The sequence below is a fragment of the Sitophilus oryzae genome, unplaced genomic scaffold (assembly GCF_002938485.1).
Source record: "Sitophilus oryzae breed Bouriz unplaced genomic scaffold, Soryzae_2.0 scaffold_489_pilon_pilon, whole genome shotgun sequence".
In the NCBI taxonomy this organism is placed as follows: domain Eukaryota; kingdom Metazoa; phylum Arthropoda; class Insecta; order Coleoptera; family Curculionidae; genus Sitophilus; species Sitophilus oryzae.
Window position 1 is genome coordinate 408,551 of NW_022147072.1, and position 21,955 is coordinate 430,505.

A 21,955-nucleotide genomic window follows, 5' to 3' on the forward strand; every position below is an offset into this window, starting at 1 on the left:
GGTTTTTGTTTTTGTTTAAATCGTAGGCGACCATGACAACATGATAGGCAAAATTATACATTTAGATGTTTGTGTTATAAAATACGCTGTTTCTATTTGCTATTAAAGTGTTGGTGATCTGAGAATCAATTACTTGCATAGATAAAGTGGTTTTTGACGCCCCGTGATTACAAAGTTTTAGAATTCGAATTGAAGACAAGCGTTGAAATGTCTATTTTATAAATATAAGTTACATAAATAAAAGGGTTGTTGTTGAATTCAATGCCATATCTTTTCGAGAAAGATCTATCAGCGATTACTGGTAATATAAATTTGATTTTAAACGTACTGGTTTTCGAAATATGACCAATATTTTAAATTAAAATTTCAGCTTGCTCAAAATTTCTAAATATTTTTTTATACTTTTTAACAGGATATACCATATAAAATGTCTTCTACTTTAGCCTAGTAAAATTAGTAGTATTGTTTAGTATCTAAATGCATGTAGAATGTAGAATGTATGGGTGAAAGGGACGTTAATCACCGCGACTTACAGATCTTGATCGATTAGAGGATTCCTCTTCGAGGTTACGAATGGAGTCTTCCAGGTTCTTGATTTCCGGTTTAAATTGGTTTCCACTTGGAAAGCAGAACAGTTCTGATCCAGTTAGTGGAGTGTTTGCTTGTAGGCTGGCACCCAGAGTAGGAGGATTTTATTTTCTTTACCTAACAGAGTAAGCCTTAAATAAGTGCAGATATTTTACGGGTGGTATATTTTGACCCCAGAAACACGATTATGAGTTTTTTTTCACAAAAAATAAATTGAAAATTTGGATTTTTTTGAAAAAATTTCTGGAATTTTTTTTAGTTTTTAGTTAAAAAATATAGTTTGTTGATAATATGGCAACATAGGTAGTATATTAAATTTGCAAGAAAGAAAATCCAGAAAGATCCAGTGGTTCTCAAAAGTTTAGCAAAAAATCATTTTTTTTTATTTTTTCAAGAAAATATGTTTCTTTTATCGAGATCTTACCACCCCTGAAAATATTTGCACTTATTTAAGACTCACCCTGTAAATTGCTATATTTGCAATTTGCCATATATTTGTCCGCACAAAACTGCAATCCTTTGCCCATTTGACCGACTCTCCAGCTCCAATACCCATAGAGAATATCGTAGAAAATTCACCCTGTATATCGTAAACAATAAATATTGACTTTTAATAGCTAAAGTTAAGATATCTGATTATTATCCTCTGGGTTTTAATTAAGTATAAGATACCCTGTATATAATATATTTTGTAGCCTATGCACATGTTTTAACTAAAATATTTACGAATAGTATTTTTAAAATTGGTCTTTCTAGCAGATGGCTGGAATGCGTACGATAATGTTAAAAATTCTGTAAAGAATGCCGAGGGAACGCGTTCTGTCAAACAAATCTATTATGGACTACTAATTATATTGTGTGGTCGATCCTTTCAAGTTATCATTACTTAAAAATTGTATTTATATTCTCCTGTAGAATTAATTCAGTATGTATCCTTCAGCTTAATTTCAAAGCTTTAATGTGGATTCTTGATATTTTTTTCAAGATATATAGATCATTCCAAATAAACTTTTAATCAAGTGATTAAGCTTGACCGGCACAGCGTTGCCCACATTTACATATTTTATTTTAATCAAAATAGTTTAAGAAACAAAAATGAATTAGCAACAGTTACGATTTACGTTAACGTAACTCGACACACAGACTCCCTAACAGCACTTAATAACAAGGGACATAAAGGGCCATTACTACCGCCTTCTCGTTGAAAATATTAGGTTGCAATAACGGCTATTAAGCTGCATCGACATCTTGTACACTTCGCACTAAAAGCGGTTTTAAGAAGAACAATTTTCGACTGCAAAGTCTGCTAATAGAAAAATTTAAGCTTAAAGTATCGCAACACAATTCACTTAAACCAAAAACTCGTAATACAAAACTAAAGTGTCAACTCCAGTTAGTCAACCGGCGCCGAATATGTCCATGGTTGGGTTGACCACAATGAATTTAATAATTGCATTCTCGATGACGTAACTAAAAGTTTATTTGGTATCGCTTATAGCAGGGTTTCTTAAAGTGTAAAGTGCTTAGGGGTCCATAGCATGTTTGAATATCTTGAGAGTGAAGATTTGCGCAGATATTTGTCGTATTTGCCAGATATATTTACTCAATTGAATGAAATTAACTTGTCTCTTCAGGACTCTGCGGTGACCATCGTGGATGCATCTGAACGGTTGAAAGGTTTCATATGTAAACTGCCACTTTGGAAAAGGAGGGTGGAATCTGGTAACTTTGCAAAGTTTCCGATGTTTGAAGAGTTAATAGCACAATGTGACGGCAACACGATATCAAAAATGCTACAGAAAGAGGTGTCTAAGCATTCGGATACATTGCAAACTTCTTTTGAAGGCTACTTGAACTTAGAATCGCTTGAAAATGAAACGTGGGTGCGGGGTTCATTTATAATCAACAAGGATAATATCAGCGATAGAGATCTCATTAAAGATGACTTAACTGACATGAGATCAAAGCAAGTTTTGAAAGCTGAATTTCATGCAAAAAGTTTTGGTGTTCTTTAGGTCAAGCTTACCCTCTTCTTGTCAAGCGAGCTCTGTCCGTTCTGATACCATTTGCTATTACGTACCTTTGCCCGAAGCAAGGTTCTCGGTTCTGGTCTCAATAAAAACAAAAAGTCGCAACCGATTGAACGTCGCAGATGATATGCGCCTTGCGCCTTGCCTTGTCGAAGATAACCTCACAATTTAACTCTCATTGAGGCTAAACAGCAGCATCCTTCTCACTAATTTACTAGTGTACGTGTAATAAATCTACTAATAAACCTTTTCTTTTTATGTTAATAAGGCCTTTTTTTATTTTCCTCTTCCGAGATGATCATGGAGGTGCATCTCCCACCGCCTCTGACACTAATGGGAATAAAGGTGGCGAGAGTTTTCCAATGCAAGTCGGAGGGATGGGTATAAATATTGTGACGCCTACTTCTAGTGATAATCCATTGTTTGGATCTGGAAATTTGGGACATGGGGTAAGTTTAGTATAATCAGAATAAATAGAATTTTATTATAATACATAGGTATGCCAAGTATTTAAAAGTAAATTAGTTAACGTCTCCTTTTTACTGCCAGGGCTAATCTGGACAGGGTCTTCTTTGTTTACGCGGATTCCGAACCGCGGTCCTCGGCCATATCGTGGTCAATGGCCTACCCACTTTGCGAGTGTCTAAATCGACTCTTACTCACGAGATATCCGATCTCATCCGATCTCAAACCGGCGTGAATGACTGGTGTGTGTCAATAGATTTTTATACTCTTGTCATGTAACAACAGCACGACAAAGTTTCCAGACGGTCACCCGTCCATCCAGTATATAGCCTTACGTCGCTAAACTTCGGTGATCTAACGGGAACCGGTGTTTCGACGTAGTGGGGCCGTTGCCCGAAAGAAGTATATGTTTTTTAAAGTATACAGGGTAGAGATAAGGACAATAATCTCATATGGGACTTTGTTTGAAAAAGTGGTCACTCAGAAAGGGAACAATAGAGGTTCAAAAAATGGCCAGGGCAGCGCTAAAAAGCAATAAGAGTTTGAACTGATGATAACCAAAGTGAAGTTTGTCGAAAGAGAGTGGCATCACGCGCCTTCACAAATTCCAGATTTATCTCTTTTTAATTATTTACAGCTTATCGTTCATAGATAAAGGAAACAAGTTTATAAGGGAAATTAAAATAACTTTGTATTTTGTATTGTATTTACTAAAAGAGGGTCCCAGGTGGGACCCTCCACTGAGGCCGCGAGTACCTATTGTGGCTCAGTTTCTACAAGCTCTTTAATAGAAAAAGAGCATTAAAGTTCACCCTCAAGACCCAGCCTTTTAACATAGGCCGTTATGTCCGAGGGTGATATGTCGGATAGGTCTAGCGTAGGTTTGCCAAACACCTCAAACCTGGTCCTGCCCCCAGCGGGGCAGGTACACAGAACGTGTTTCATTGTTTCGTCATCTTCCATACAGAGTCGGCATTCGGCGTCTTCCACCGGTCCCATCCTCTGTAGATGTGATCTCAGCCGGCAGTGGCCCGTGTATACTGCAGTAAGCGTATGCAATAAGAGTTTGAACTGATGATAACCAAAGTGAAGTTTGTTGAAAGAGAGTGGCATCACGCGCCTTCACAAATTCCAGATTTATCTCTTTTTAATTATTTACAGCTTTAACAATTCTTGGCGCTTTCTTTCAAATGTAGAACTTTTGCTACAGCAGCGCCATCTTAATTGTACACTCTTTGATGGCCACTTTTCTATACACAAAGATAATAATTATCGTTCATAGATAAAGGAAACAGGTATATAAGGGAAATTAAAATAGCTTTGGTTGCACATCATAATACAACCACCAGCAAACTCCATAAGACGACGCATGGTGTCACTGTTGACGTGCAACGAAAGTTGTTTTAATTTCCCGTATACGTTGTAGGGCGCGGCTATAGTTGTTGCTAAGAACAACCGCCAATCAAGAACAGAAATAATTTTCTCTTGTCAACATCAGAATATTCAAAAATTATAAAATCTTTTAAAATTTAATCATTGAAAAAATACCGCAAAGTGTTTAAAGCGTCCATTTTCAAAGTAATTATTATCTTGTGTTTTTTTTTGTCAAAGCCCTGGGACTGTATGATGAGTTATAACTCAAGAAAGGGGGACACAATAGATCTGTAAGGTCGCAGTGATTAACCCCCCTCCCACTCATTCTAAATTCTAATTTTGTGAGTTTCTTCTTGTCCTTGAGTTATCTTGTCCGTTTAAATTTTATTTACTCAAACCCCTCATAATCGTGAAAAAGTGGCATGAAAACTTAAAAAGCTGTGTGAAGTGTGAAATGCAAGAACCATTGTGGACCGTGGCATAACGTTGGTGTCCAATGTTTCATAGATATTTCATACATGTCCTTCTATAAAATAAAGTTTCTTATATGCAACACACTGTATTTTATTTAAAAAATTAAAGAAAAATAATAATAAATTTGAATAAATAATATTTGGCATGTTGGCGACATAATTCCGGAAAAAGCCGAACCGCTCCGAAACTGTCAAAAACATTGTCCTTGTGGGCACTTTCCAATCTAAACTTGTTTCTTTTATCTGTTTTCTTCCCTTTGTCCACCATAAAAGCATGATACTTAATAGATTATTTTTCTCATTGGAGCATATGGTATTGTATATGGTTATTGCATAAATAATAGTATTTCTTGATAGTTTTGCGAGATATAAAGATGAAAGATGTCATACGCAAGGCTATTTAAAAATAATATTTACTTTTTATTGTGTAGTACTTACTGAATAGCATTAAAATTTAGACTTAAAGCATGAAAATTAATATGAAATAAACTACAGCTGATGATGATTAGAATAAAATTCCGATAACAAAGAGCGCGTCCAAAAATTGCTTTAGCAATAATTGTGATTCCAAATATAATCTGAATAGAATACTCTTTTATTGACAAGTTTAGAAATTGTGATAATAGGGGGTTGATTTCATTAAAGTTTAATAAGAAATTTTCGGAGAAATGTGCCAAAAATATTTTAAAAATGGGGATATCAGGGTGTGAAATTTAAAAAAAATATTTTTTATATAAATTCAAAAATAATTAAGAATATGTTATTTTTTTTCTAACTTAATAACACTTAAACAAATATTTACAATTTTGTTTTAATTTAAAATCAAGTATTTTCGAGAAGTTTCTCAGAAACCCTTTACTGAGAAATGTGTTAATTTTTAATTAATTTTGTTTGGTAAGTTGAGTTATAAATTCTTGCTTTCTTACATCAACAAAATATTACGAAAATTACTAAAGGTTAACTTGTTGAAGTTATTTGTATAATAAAATAACAAATATTTATATTTATTAATTTAACAATTACCAGAAAATGAAAGTTAATATAGGAAAACAAAAATAGTGTTGCTAGAATAATGTTAAACATATATCACCCCTAATATGAATTAACTAATTTGTTTAGTTGATGATATGTTGACATTAACATGGCATTAAAACAGGGTCACGTTAGAGACAGGCTCTATAGTTAGTACCATGGTCGCTGTAAAACCAAAACCTAAAATATAAAGAAAAATCTTACTATAAAATGGCTTTGAATTTTATTTTTGTAAAATTACTAATAATGAGTGACACCACAACAGTTAATTAGAATTTATCTGAGTTCCACATAGGAAGAAATAATTTAAATAATCATGCCTTGGACAATTTCATAGTCGATGGTTAATGACTTTATGGTCTTAGTGTCCTGATGATGAGACATACATTTGGTTGAAACTAGTACCCGCTAATTTTGTAAAAAAATATTAATATAAGACTATAATTGCGCCTTTCATTTCCTCATTTGAGTATAGTTACTTATTTAAATAGAATGTTGTTATATTTTTTGCTCAAGTGGATTTAACAATAATATGTTTATTTACCAAACACAAAGTCTGTTTTAATCCAAGATTTCTACAGAGGACATCCAAAAAAAAATTACAAAATATAATGTACTAAAGACAGATAAATATTCTTTGGACAAAATAGAAAAAATAATATAAAAAAGTATTTACCTAAAGTTAGAATTGGTGTGTGAAATCATATGGTATATAAATATAAAAATAAGAAATAGTAGTATTGCATTATTTTACAATACTAAATCGCTGATTTTTTGCTTAATATATTTCTTTATGATTAATAGACGAGCCCATTGTTGAAAAGTGGTTTAACAGAGTCAATTGCTGTTATGGGTAGTACTAATACACCTCCATCTAGTCCATCTCTGAGTATCCCAAAGGGCCACAGACGCAATATGAGTGACACTACAGCTTTCAACAAGTAGGTATATTTAAAGGTAGTTTATTATGACACACATTAAATTTGCTTTGAGATTTATAAGCGACAAGTTATTTTCAACTAAAATATTATAACATATTTGTAATTATTGCAGCTTCCCTAATTGTTTATATTTTTATCTTAGATTAGATTCTGGTTGCGTGTTTACAGAACACTGATATATTTTGTTTATTCTGACTCTTTTGAATAAAAAAAAATATTTACCAATCGGTAAATTAACAGCTGACGATTTTTTATAGAGCTTTTGCAAACGAGACTACACAATTTTTGGCTCCTTTTGAGTCGTCAATGAAACCAAAAACTCGGGATTCGCCCACTCAAGCTTGTTCTGATGATACAGTTACAGCTCCAATGGGAAGTTCTACATCTACCTGTGATGTCAGCCATTCTATAGGTAAATCTAATGTATAATACCGTATGGTACAAATATATTATAAGACTATATTGCTAGTACCGCATTTATACAATAAGTGGAAAGTGAAACCAAAGAAAGGAAATAGGAATATTAATCTTGCATAAGTTTGTCCTTTTAGTTCAACAGGATTTTCGTGCGAACGCGCCAAATAAAACGATGTGATTCGTCTGCTTCATCGCTGAACGCTGTCACCTGCCCGCGCACTATTTTAAATTCTAAATATTAATAACGTATAATACATTTATGTATTTTAAGCAAATTTAATTAAGTCAATAACACATGCACACACAGAAAACATAGTATACCTGTATACTACACACATATACTGTTTTCTGTGTATGCATGTGTTATTGACTTTTAAAGATTAGGATTAAGTTTTAACAAAAAGTACAAATCTACGTTCAGGATGGAACTAGTAGAAGATTCGTTATGAAAAAGATCAAGATATCGTCGAAACGTCATGATATATATCGTTGGTGAAATGTGATAAACTGCTAACTCCATTATTTCTAATTTTACAGGAGAGCAAAAAAACGGTACAAAAAAATATGTACACATGTAGGAAGGATTTTCATGCGTTAATATGATAAAGAGATGAGAATTTTATTTGCTGGGGAACTAAAAACTCAATATTTCGTGTTACATAATTTTTTTCAGACACAATAGGGAGATAGCAGATATTCGTCTAGCAGAAATAAGAAATAAAAATATACTTCTGGAGATAGCAACCTTTATTGTTTGAAATTTTGAAAATGGAATTGAATATTACCCAAACAGATTTAGAAATAATGAATTAAATTTAAAAAATATGATATTCATAACCATAGAATATCGTCGGTCTAGAAGAAAAACATACAAGTCCAAAAACGAATAAATTTTTAAAGAACTGAAGTAGCAGCATTTTGGACTTAATGAATATGAAAATAATTTAAAAATTAAACTTATAATTTTTAGAAGATATGGTAGAATCCTTCCACGCTTATCCTAATTTTTATATAACGGTAGTAGACCGAGCTTGAAAAACAGTGCGTAATTTGATTAAATTTTTATTACTTTTCTCCTTTTTTTTTTAATTTTTATAAAAATTATGTATCATTTACGTGGAAAAACGTTGAAAAAAATAAAACTGATTAGGTATTATGGAAATTCTTGTACAACTAAGTAATGTTATTTAAACTATTTATAGCACGTCGATGAATTGCTCATATATAGAAAATTTCGTTTTCCCCTTACCCTATACGGGTATAGTAAACGCCACGAATGTTTGGGAGTGATTCATCGGTCGCTACCATGTGAACTAATCTGTTCAAGGTTACATAAAACTTAATTCCAGTGCCGTGGTGTTTCAAGTCATATAATAATCAATATATAATCTGTTGTAATTTGTTGTTTTAACTGTCAAAGTCTTGTCAAAACATATATTTGGTTATAAATATAAAATGGAATGTCTCATTGGTCGCACTGCAAGCACACCAATTGACTGACGCACAAAAACGAATCAATCAAAGAAACGCGATATAGTATCGTCTTTGTCAATCACGCTAACATTTTAGAATAAGTAGGAGGAGCGCAGGCAAATGATTAGACCGGGCCTTTATTTACGTTTTTAATGTAAAAATTATAGCGCGCGTGTCGATTCTAACTTCATCAAGCGATAAATCACTCCCAAACATTCGTGGCGTTTACTATACCCCGTATTTACAGAAGGGATCGACGCAGGGCTGGACTGGCCATATTTTATATATAACTATTAGGGGGCCCCAGTCTTCGCAGGCCCTTTTATAGTTCATTATTTATTCTTAACAATACTTGCATTTAAGGCATTTGCATTGCATTGGTTTACCTTTGCATTAGGGTAGTTCCCTTGGCTTTACTCTTTTTACTTTCGTGAAATAGAAAAGGAAAATAATAAAACAAGTGACAGTTCTTCCTCTTCTTGCAAAAATCAACACGAAATGTCATAATTGCCAAAAGTAAATGTCATCAGCGTTTGACATTTCTAAATATCAAACCAATGTCGTCTCTAATAGAACAGCCTCGGAGCGAGATTTATGACGTCACGCTAGTTAGATACTAAGGATTAATAAATATGTTGTAAAATACATGGAAAGCATAATTATTCCTCGTATTTTTTGGTTTGTATTTTAAAATGATATAGTTTACATGAAATATACATAATATACAGTTAATAAATACAATATATATTATTAGTGATGTATTATTATTTGCATTCACAAAATTTATATGTATATTTTGCAAGTACCAATGTTCGAAAAATTATATTTGCAAATAATGCAATATCATAGAAAAAAGGCGTCAGCGATGGCTATAAAATAAAGATCGCTGTCATTTTATATGTAAAATTATTCTAAAATTTTTGATTTTCTTGAGATTTAGGTTAGGATGGAGTACGATTTCAGCCATAGTCAATGTAGATAGTTTTAGTGTCAAGAATAATAATTGTAAAAAATAAACAAAATATTAAAAATAATCAAAAACAATAAATAATAATGAATTAATATTATTAAAAAAGTTATTAACTGTATGTTATGTATATTTCATGTAAACTATATAATTTTTAAAATACAAACCAAAAATACGAGGAATAATTATGTTTTGCATGTATTCTACAACATATTTATTAATCCGTAGTATCTAACTAGCTTGACGTCATAAATCTCGCTCCGAGGCTGTTCTGTTAGAGACGGCATTGCGTCAGCATGGCCGCAAGTTGCTAACCTAATAAAATTAACACTAAAAAAGCGCGCGGGAACTGTCAAATTCAAAGTTATTCGTTTCACAGACTATACCTATGTTGCCATATTACAAACAAAATATGTTTTTAAACTAAAAATTAAAAAAATTCCAAATTTTCCAAAAAAGGAAAAATTGACGTGTTTCTTGGGTCGAAATATACTACCCCTAAAAAGATTTGCACTTATTCAAGACTTACCCTGTATATAATAGGGAAAAATTGACCAAAACGTAAGGCGAAAATATACGCAAAAAAATCCACACGGGTCCCTCCTTACATTCCCACCCGGGCCCCTTTGGCCTAGTGCGACCCTGTATCGACGTACTGTACTAAAGAAACATACGAGTAAGAATCCGTGTGTTTGCTATAGCGTGATCGTAACGGAAATTACGGAGATAGCAGCATTTCGGTGGGTATTTCAGATTACTGGGAGTTAGCAGATATTATTGAGTTAAAATAGCAAATTTTCTTTAATGGGAAAAAATGTATTTGCTTTCCCTACTTATAGAGTATTTTTTTCTCTGTCTAATGGTATAAAAAACTTATTAACATAAGAAATGGAGTTAGCAGGTTATCACGTTTCACTGACGATATATAAAAAAAAATTATCAATAAATAATAATTATGTATAAAATCTTTAAAATATTTATTTATCTGACCTCAAACCAAGAATTAAATTTGCTTAAAATATATTTCATAACGTCAAAGAATAATTGAAACTAAAATATTTATGTATTATATATTTTATTGGTAATGGAATTATTTCAACCTATTATTTTAGATATTCATCATATCTATCCGTTTCTTGTTTTTGTTTAAATATGTCAGAGATTAAAGATCAAATTTAATTTATCAGTAAAGGCACGAATAGTCAGACGCTAAATTGATTTACGTGGTAGATCGAAACTTAGAAAACTACTTCTATTGGTCAGTATGAAATAAATCAACTAATCGCGAAGCACTTCTCACGCTTCCGTAGTTCAAAGCTGTTGAACGAAAAGGACAGACTTATGTGGATTTACTAGCAATATAGTCTGATAATATATTTGGTGTGGTAAGTAAAAACGGAATCAATTTAGCTTGGAAGTCACGATCAATGACATTCAGCATATAATAATCCAAGTTAATAAACCAAAGTCGGGTTAGTTACACCATTTATAACACAAGAACGACTGGACCGATTTTAATGATCGCCAATTTGCTGGATTTTTTTCTGCTTCGATTAGCAGAATAAATATTAAAATATGGGAAAAATTCACGAAAAAAATATACCAAGTCAATAAATTTGGTTTGGAACTACACCATCTTCCCCAATTGACAGCTTATATCACGCACGCTTATAACCTATTCGTAATAATTGATGTCCACTGCAACATACATAGTAGACAATGTAGATATAGAATAAAAATTCCATGGAAAATGTGGGAAAATAGCGTATTTTCAAAACTAGAAAGATATTGAAATAAAATATAGAAAATACTTGAATCAAAATGTAAACAAAAATATACAGGGTGTTTCAAAAAATACGTGTCATATCTCGTGGGGAGATTCCTCACGTAAAAATAAGATTTATTTTTCATATTAACATAGGTCCGATTCTGCTTTGTTTCTTAGCTAGGTCTTAATAATTTTTCCATTTATTATAATTTTTTTCCAAGTACTTTTAGCGATTCAAATGAAAAAGAAACTTGGGCGGCACATTCTGCACATAAAAATAAGTAAAAAAGTTCGTATAAATTTATGTTCTAAAATGCTTTGTTTCGGAGATACAGGGTGTAGTTTCATTTTTATTTCGATTTTTTTCTAATAATTTCTTATCTAAATTTGGTATTTGGTTGAAAATTAGTATCTAGGGTTTTTTCAACTTGAGAAATTTAATTTCGATGTCAATATGACTCTTTGTAGGGGGCTCCACCTACATCTTTTTTAACTGGTTTGAAGAGTAATATTTAATTTGTCCGTTCCTGTATTACACTACTGAGTGTAAAAATATACATTTACGCCTTATTTTACATAAAAAAATGTTCTCGAGATATTTGGATTTTTAATAATCAACGCACGTCATCAATGACAAATATTAAAGATTTTCACTAGAAAGATATTTGACTGAACTAATAATTTTTAATAGTTTTTTTGGTCATTTTTACGTAAGAGGTATCTTGGTAAAAATTACAACAAATAACTATTATAGAGATATTCGGATTTGAAATAATCAATGCATGTTAATTTTCTAAATTGCAAACATTTTAGAAAATTTATGATAACATGGTTTCGGTTGAACCTTTAGCTTCAACTCGTTTTAACGGAAATACGATTTTTCAAAAATTACGAAATTTCGAGAAAATTGACAATTGGTTTTAAAACAGCTTCTGTTAAACTTTTGGTATCAGAAATCAGAACGTTTCGAAAATTATTAATTTACTCTAATTATTTTTAAAAACGTCGTAAATGTATATTTTTTCACTCATTAGTGTAATACAGGGATGAACTAAAAGTTATTACTCTTCAAAACAGTTAAAAAAGATGTTGGTAGCGCCCCCTACAAGTAAGAGTTATATTGACATCGAAATCAAATTCCTCATGCTAAAAAACCCCAGATACCAATTTTCGTCCAAATATTAGTTCAAAAATTATTTCGAAAAAATCGAAATAAAAATGAAACTTCTACACCCTGTCTTTCCGAAACGAAGCATTTTAGGACATAAGTTTATACGAACTTTTTTACTTATTTTTATGTGCAGATTATACTGCCGTAGTTTCCGGAATACAGTTCGGACCACCCTGTATAGAAAATGACAGCGACTCTCATGTCCAAGCCAACTCTGATGCCGTTTGTTTTCACGCAATAATCTTAAAATATACCACCGTATTGTATATTATTTAAGATTTATTTTTTCTTTCCAAGCTATACGAATAAGTATGTTCAAAGAATATTATACGCTGTAGAAGTCTGGTCTCTCATCAACATCGAATATTTTTATGGGGCAGCCCTATGTGAATCCATCTGCGGCGTTGCAAAAGGAGTCACGAGAATGGCCACAAAACGATGGGTAGCCAACAAATCCCTAGACTCATGGAGACATTAACCAGGGCAGAGACAGGCGAAAAAGTTCACAGCAGAACATTCGCTAAACATCACGGCAAACAAGAACGGCTCAAAGACAGAAAAACAGTCAAAGTAAATAGTGGTTCTACTAACAGGACATTGTTAGCTGGATAGGCATCTAACGCTAACGAGTTTGATGGACGAAGTCAGGTTCTGTCAATCTGAAGAAGAAACGACAGAACACATTTTATGTCGGTGCGACAGCCAGGCAAATGTGCAGTTTTCTGTAATAGCCAATGATAGGCTAATTATATGGAGAGTAGTCTCTTAGGATAGGATTGGAGAGTGTAACATATTAGAAGAGGACCATAATAGATCTGAAAATGTCGCAGTGGATCAGGTCGATAGCGACCTCGAAGAATTTAGTGCGAAGGCCCGATTTTAATGCGAGACCGGACTTCTAGGGCGTTTAATAGTTTTTGGTATGTTACACGTAATTTTTTTGCTCTGTAGGACCAGATGGCAGGTCACTTTCCGCTGACGTGGCTAATTGGAACCCGTTTGAAGAAGGCACACCTTTCAGTCACATGACAGAGGATCATATTTTCGGTGCAGAATTTGATAAAATCAGACGCGGTAGTGACCAACAAAGCAGTAAGTAAATTATTATGACATACAACAAATAACGGTCAAGTTGGTACCTTTGGAAGTATTTGCACCTCAAAAAATAGATACAATATATAAAATTATATTTCAAAAACAATCTAACCCTGTTTTAATTTATTTATTCTGTTGCAGATATTTCATTGCAATCTAAGGAAAATCTGGCTGTGCAGGAAGACCCTTTTGGCAATGCACCTTTTAGTCTTCCACTTAAAGCCCGTGATAAATCCCATAAAAGGCTACATTCCTCAGGTAATTTGTCCTAAACACATACAGACTTATAGGCTATTTTATATTATAGGGTGATTCTCAAACTTTGAATAAATTCAGTAAATCAAATATATTTTTTTCTATAACATGTCCAAATACGTCGTCTTTAAGTATTTTAAATTGCGCTCTTTTTGATATAAGCAAATTTTGTACAGCGTTTCCAAAATTTAGGATACAATGTTGACAAATTTTTATCTATTCTTAAAGGGCATATCCAGTTACACGTGCCATTCAAAATGTTACTCCATGTCATTTAAAAGATGTTTAATTAAAAAGTATTGTATCTAATTCAAAAAATAACTTTATGTTATAGTATTTCTTCCATAAATGCAGAAATTACGATTCATTTACTAACGATAAACCTAAACCATCCTAAACAGAACTTAGTTTATAATTACTTTGTTGGTATATAGTCTATACTTATAATTTTTAGAATTTGGAACTGGGTACGCTTTTGTAATTTCATGTATAATTTAAGAAACGCCATAAAAAATCGGATTTTGAAAAAAATATCGTTGACGTCATATCTCAAATTTTAGACATGCAGCATAAAATGTTCTTACATCAAAACGAACACAATTAAAATTCTGATCCACGTTTACAAGCATATTTCCGTAAAAACAAATATCTTTGATTTGCTGACTTGCTTAGAAGGGAAGTTAGAGAGTCACCCTTTATATTTTCATTTAATTTGAAAGTTTGTACCTACAGATATTCATCATATCTATCCGTTTCTTGTTTTTGTTTAAATATGTCAGAGATTAAAGATCAAATTCTAATTTATCAGTAAAGGCACGAATAGTCAGACGCTAAATTGATTTACGTGGTAGATCGAAACTTAGAAAACTACTTCTATTGGTCAGTATGAAATAAATCAACTAATCGCGAAGCACTTCTCACGCTTCCGTAGTTCAAAGCTGTTGAACGAAAAGGATAGACTTATGTGGATTTACTAGCAATATAGTCTGATAATATATTTGGTGTAGTAAGTAAAAACGGAATCAATTTAGCTTGGAAGTCACGATCAATGACATTCAGCATATAATAATCTAAGTTAATAAACCAAAGTCGGGTTAGTTACACCATTTATAACACAAGAACGACTGGACCGATTTTAATGATCGCCAATTTGCTGGATTTTTTTCTGCTTCGATTAGCAGAATAAATATTAAAATATGGGAAAATTCTCGAAAAAAATATACAAAGTCAATAAATTTGGTTTGGAACTACACCATCTTCCCCAATTGACAGCTTATATCACGCACGCTTATAACCTATTCGTAATAATTGATGTCCACTGCAACATACATAGTAGACAATGTAGATATTATAGAATTAAAATTCCATGGAAAATGTGGGAAAATAGCGTGTTCAAAACTAGAAAGATATTGAAATAAAATATAGAAAATACTTGAATCAAAATGTAAACAAAAATATACAGGGTGTTTCAAAAAATACGTGTCATATCTCGTGGGGAGGTTCCTCACGTAAAAATAAGATTTATTTTTCATATTAACATAGGTCCGATTCTGCTTTGTTTCTTAGCTACAGGGTGTAAAGGTCTTAATAATTTTTCCATTTATTCTAATTTTTTTCCAAGTACTTTTAGCGATTCGAATGAAAAAGAAACCTCGGCGGCACATTCTGCACATAAAAATAAGTAAAAAAGTTCGTATAAATTTATGTTCTAAAATGCTTCGTTTCGGAGATACAGGGTGTAGTTTCATTTTTATTTCGATTTTTTTCTAATAATTTCTTATCTAAATTTGGTATTTGGTTGAAAATTAGTATCTAGGGTTTTTTCAACTTGAGAAATTTAATTTCGATGTGAATATGACTCCTTGTAGGGGGCTCCACCTACATCTTTTTAACTTGATTTGAAGAGTAATAACTTTTGTCCGTTCCTGTATACACTACTGAGTGTAAAAATATACATTTACGCCTTATTTTACATAAAAAAATGTCTCTTGGTAAAAATCGCTGCAAGCAACTGTTCTCGAGATATTTGGATTTTTAATAATCAACGCACGTCATCAATGACAAAGATTTTCACTAGAAAGATATTTGACTGAACTAATAATTTTTAATAGTTTTTTTGGTCATTTTTACGTAAGAGGTATCTTGGTAAAAATTACAACAAATAACTATTATAGAGATGTTCGGATTTGAAATAATCAATGCATGTTAATTTTCTAAATTGCAAAAATTTTAGAAAATTTATGATAACATGGTTTCGGTAGAACCTTTAGCTTCAACTCGTTTTAACGGAAATACGATTTTTCAAAAATTACGAAATTTCGAGAAAATTGACAATTGGTTTTAAAACAGCTTCTGTTAAACTTTTGGTATCAGAAATCAGAACGTTTCGAAAATTATTAATTTACTCTAATTATTTTAAAAAACGTCGTAAATGTATATTTTTCACTCAGTAGTGTAATACAGGGATGGACTAAATGTTATTACTCTTCAAAACAGTTAAAAAGATGTTGGTAGCGCCCCCTACAAGTAAGAGTCATATTGACATCGAAATCAAATTCCTCATGCTAAAAACCCCAGATACCAATTTTCGTCCAAATATTAGTTCGAAAATTATTTCGAAAAATCGAAATAAAAAATGAAACTTCTACACCCTGTCTTTCGAAACGAAGCATTTTAGGACATAAGTTTATACGAACTTTTTTACTTATTTTTATGTGCAGATTATACTGCCGTAGTTTCCGGAATACAGTTCGGACCACCCTGTATAGAAAATGACAGCGACTCTCATGTCCAAGCCAACTCTGATGACGTTTGTTTTCACGCAATAATCTTAAAATATACCACCGTATTGTATATTATTTAAGATTTATTTTTTCTTTCCAAGCTATACGAATAAGTATGTTCAAAGAATATTATACGCTGTAGAAGTCTGGTCTCTCATCAACATCGAATATTTTTATGGGGCAGCCCTATGTGAACCCATCTGCGGCGTTGCAAAAGGAGTCACGAGAATGGCCACAAAACGATGGGTAGCCAACAAATCCCTAGACTCATGGACACATTAACCAGGGCAGAGACAGGCGAAAAAGTTCACAGCAGAACATTCGCTAAACTTCATGGCAAAGAAGAACGTCTCAAAGACAGAAAAACAGTCAAAGTAAATAGTGGTTCTACTAACAGGACATTGTTAGCTGGATAGGCATCTAACGCTAACGAGTTTGATGGAGGAAGTCAGGTTCTGTCAATCTGAAGAAGAAACGACAGAACACATTTTATGTCGGTGCGACAGCCAGGCAAATGTGCAGTTTTCTGTAATAGCCAATGATAGGCTAATTATATGGAGAGTAGTCTCTTAGGATAGGATTGGAGAGTGTAACATATCAGAAGAGGACCACAATAGATCTGAAAATGTCGCAGTGGATCAGGTCGATAGCGACCTCGAAGAATTTAGTGCGACGGCCCGATTTTAATGCGAGACCGGACTTCTAGGGCGTTTAATAGTTTTTGGTATGTTACACGTAATTTTCTTGCTCTGTAGGACCAGATGGCAGGTCACTTTCCGCTGACGTAGCTAATTGGAACCCGTTTGAAGAAGGCACACCTTTCAGTCACATGACAGAGGATCATATTTTCGGTGCAGAATTTGATAAAATCAGACGCGGTAGTGACCAACAAAGCAGTAAGTAAATTATTATGACATACAACAAATAACGGTCAAGTTGAGGGTACCTTTGGAAGTATTTGCACCTCAAAAATAGATACAATATATAAAATTATATTTCAAAAACAATCTAACCCTGTTTTAATTTTATTTATTCTGTTGCAGATATTTCATTGCAATCTAAGGAAAACCTGGCTGTGCAGGAAGACCCTTTTGGCAATGCACCTTTTTAGTCTTCCACTTAAAGCCCGTGATAAATCCCATAAAAGGCTACATTCCTCAGGTAATTTGTCCTAAACACATACAGACTTATAGGTTATTTTATATTATGGGTGATTGTCAAACTTTGAATAAATTCAGTAAATCAAATATATTTTTTTTCTGTAACATGTCCAAATACGTCGTCTTTAAGTATTTTATATTGCGCTCTTTTTGATATAAGTAAATTTTGTACAGCGTTTCCAAAATTTAGGATACAATGTTGACAGTTTTTATCTATTCTTAAAGGGCATATCCAGTTACACATGCCATTCAAAATGTTACTCCATGTCATTTAAAAGATGTTTAACTAAAAAATATTGTATCTAATTCAAAAAATAACTTTAATATATATTAGTATTTCTTCCATAAATGCAGAAATTACGATTCATTTACTAACGATAAACCTAAACCATCCTAAACAGAACTTAGTTTATAATTACTTTGTTGGTATATAGTCTATACCTATAATTTTAGAATTTGGAACTGGGTACGCTTTTGTAGTTTCATGTATAATTTAAAAACGCCATAAAAAATCGGATTTTGAAAAAATATTGTTGACGTCATATCTCACATTTTAGACATGCAGCATAAAATGTTCTTACATCAAAACGAACACAATTAAAATTCTGATCCACGTTTACAAGCATATTTCCGTAAAAACAAATATCTTTGATTTGCTGACTTGCTTAGAAGGGAAGTTAGAGAGTCACCCTTTATATTTTCATTTAATTTGAAAGTTTGTACCTACTTCTTTTACGTTCAAGTCTTATCTAGACGAATGATATTAGTTGAGTTTTAAGTTCTATTTATTTGACTCATGTAGAAAATTTTAATGGAAATCTGGAAAATTTAAAATTAATTTTTCTGTTTTATTAATCAATAAACTTTTTTATAGCCTATAATATCGTTTTGCACATATTAGTTTTTGTTATTTAGTCTAGTCAAATTGTCTTTTTTGTGGGAGAATTTTGGGTAGTTCTGATTTATTTTGTTCTTTATATTTATTGGTGCGCAGAATCCGAATCGGATGTTTGCTAACTAAACTTCGTGACAGTGAAAAAAATGCGAAATAAGCGTAAAAATGGCAATTTTCGCGGTTTTTTGCTTATAACGCAAAAAATACATCTTTTTCGGAAATAACACCTCTGCAAAATTTCCTACAAATTCAGTTAAGTATAATTTTTCCCCCAGATACTCCGATTAAGCTCTATAGCGCTGGTTCAAGATTAGCCTATTTTCGAGATGGGTTGTTATTTAACTATCTGTTATTTTACAACAGTTATTTGGAAATAACATAACGCAACAGTTGCTACTTCTAAAAAATAACATATAAAATAATGACACGGAGAGATCGATCGCTCGTGAAACGAAGTCGGCGCTCTGCATCGCCACGAAATCCTATGCGGCTCGAAGCAATTCCAAAAAACAACTAGTATGAAAAATCTGTTATTTCACCAACCATCGATAACGGGCGACACGCCGACAGTCGAGATACAACGGAGTGGGGAATGCGCTACGGCGAACGTTGCTGCATCGGTCGATGGGCTTGCAACAGCTTAAAAATAACATTATATAAAATAAGCAGCTTTTTTAAAACAGTTGCAACTGTTGCGGGCATAACGCCTGGCGGTCGAGATAACCGGAGTGAGAAAGTAACGCTGCTGCATCGGTCGATTGTCGATGCTGGGGCAGGCAAAAGGTTGGAGAATAACGTATAGAAAATAAACAGTTGTTTTAGATACATTGATTTTTAACCTGTTACGAGCATAACAGGCCGGTGGTCGGCGGTCGAGATAAGCGGAGTTGAGAAATAATAGCTTTTTCGCCTGTGTAGGTCGATCGCGGTGTACAGTGGAAGACGGTGTACGTTAGAATTCAATTATTTAATTTTTAATACATATTTTTTTTGCGTAAAATAGTTTGAAAGTGGTTTTATTTTGTCGGATTTCTGGCTATTTTTTGGCATTACTAATGCATGGTAAATAAAAATAATTATTAATTATAACTGAATTAAAGAAAATTGTCTTGATTAAGTTTGTGTTATTAGAATCGTTTTGAGCAAGTTTATTTTACTATTTTGCTTTCTGCAAATTTATTTTTATATATTTATTTACATTTTAAAGTTTTTGTTTTGTATGTTTCAGTCGAGGTTTCAAAACTTAGTTATTTTTATTAATATTTTTAAATATGTACTTTCTTTGTTTTTACTACGTTTTAAAAACTTTTCAAAGACAATTTTACTTGCCTGTCACCAATAATAATATAATACAAGAAATTGTGAATGACGATTAGAAATTTAGTTATTAAATGAATTCGAACGTTGGTGATTAGAAATATTAAGTGCTTTTCAACTACTTAAATAAATAAAGACTGTCTAAGATCATTATTTTTTTTAATTAGTAATATTGATTTTTTTTAATAATTATTTTCTTAATTATTAATAATATAATAAACATATTCTAAAAATTAAAACAGAGTTTAATTTGCTTATAAATTTTATATTTTAAGTACATTATTTTTTATTAAGAAATAAATATGAAGATTTTTATGATTTTACTACAATTTGGACAATGCGTATGATATTTTAGGTGTTTAACATTAAAGTCAAAAAATAACAGAAACCTGTTATTTTAAGCTGTTATATAAATAACAGTAACAGTTTCAACTGTTATTTAAAAATAACGGTTTTGCCCACCGAGTTCGAGTTTTTTTTCGAGTTTTTTCAAGACCGGATGTATACAAATTTCTTTATAAAAAACTTAGGTTGCAACAAAAAGACTTGTTGAAAGTATTGGCTGCTGTATTCACATTATTGATTTAACAGTCTTTCTTGCATTTTCAAGAAATGTACCGCAGTATCGAACCCGGTGTCGAATCCAAAGTTCTGTTGTCTATCTGTATACAGTTGTTCCTTGTTGCTAGAGGTTTTCCATGTTCACTTCATTTAAATTTGATAGTTTAAGAATTACCACGCACAATTCGCTCTATACTTTTCATACATATGTATATCTTTTAATTAATGACAAAATACAAAATATTGAATACAAAAAGTAGGTATTTGCGGAACAACCAAAAAACGCTCAATTTTCAGTTCGCTGTTGAGCCCGAACAGTTCTTCACAGAAAAAAAACTTAAATAAGAGAAATTATATGTAAGTCTGTCCTTTAATTTTGAATAGAACTACCCCAAAACTTTCACCCAAGAGACTTTTTGGTTACGATTTCACTAGACTAACTGGGCTTTTATACATTTTACATTTCATTACACTTTCTCTGATATTATTGATATTTACAATCATGAAGGTGTAGATTTTGATAAGTGTACAGCTCAGATGTTTTAATAAAAATAGTAATACTTAGACTGCGTGAGGTGATAAAGTAAATGATAACGTACTACGTGATTTGGGGAAAAGTAAAGTTTTAATATAACTTTCAGGACAGCCTTTTCTTACTTTTTGGCTGGCCTAATTCTTGCTTTGTATTAATTTATTTACGATTGTTAATTATGAAACATTAGTTACCTTTACTTAGGTATCTCTTGGCCGTGGATCTTCTAACAGAATATATGCAAATATATTAGATATTATCAGAAAGTTTTGAACAGATACCAATTATACTCAAGAAAATATATAAATCACGGGTTCAATTTTATGAAACTTTATGAGATGCAGCTACTCATGGTGCATTTACTTATTGATTATTTTTTGCTATTTTTTAAATCGCTCTAGTCATATTTTATTAGCATGGTTTCTCAGCTAATTTATTTTACAGTCGTTTGTTTGAGGCAAGCAGAAGATGTTCTGTTCTTAGATTATCAATTCTGGCATTAAAATTCATATTACAATAAAATGTTAACAAGGCAATTCTTAAAAATACTTGGAAGAAAACAAAAAATTCCTCAGGACATTTGTTCTTGACATTGCGTATGGTAATATTAGCGTTGATTGAAAGTATTGGGAATATATATGCAACCTTATAGGCAAAT

General features: G+C 32.1%; 1 protein-coding gene across 1 annotated transcript in view; it reads left to right on the forward strand.

Moving 5' to 3' along the window:
* Positions 1-21,955, forward strand: part of LOC115886472 (AP2-associated protein kinase 1) — a 60,153-nt gene that overhangs the window by 20,202 nt on the left and 17,996 nt on the right. Inside the window, 5 exon segments of the mRNA XM_030905633.1 lie at positions 2,925-3,067; positions 6,767-6,903; positions 7,161-7,315; positions 13,651-13,791; positions 13,936-14,052. Coding sequence (XP_030761493.1) covers positions 2,925-3,067; positions 6,767-6,903; positions 7,161-7,315; positions 13,651-13,791; positions 13,936-14,052 — 693 coding nt within the window.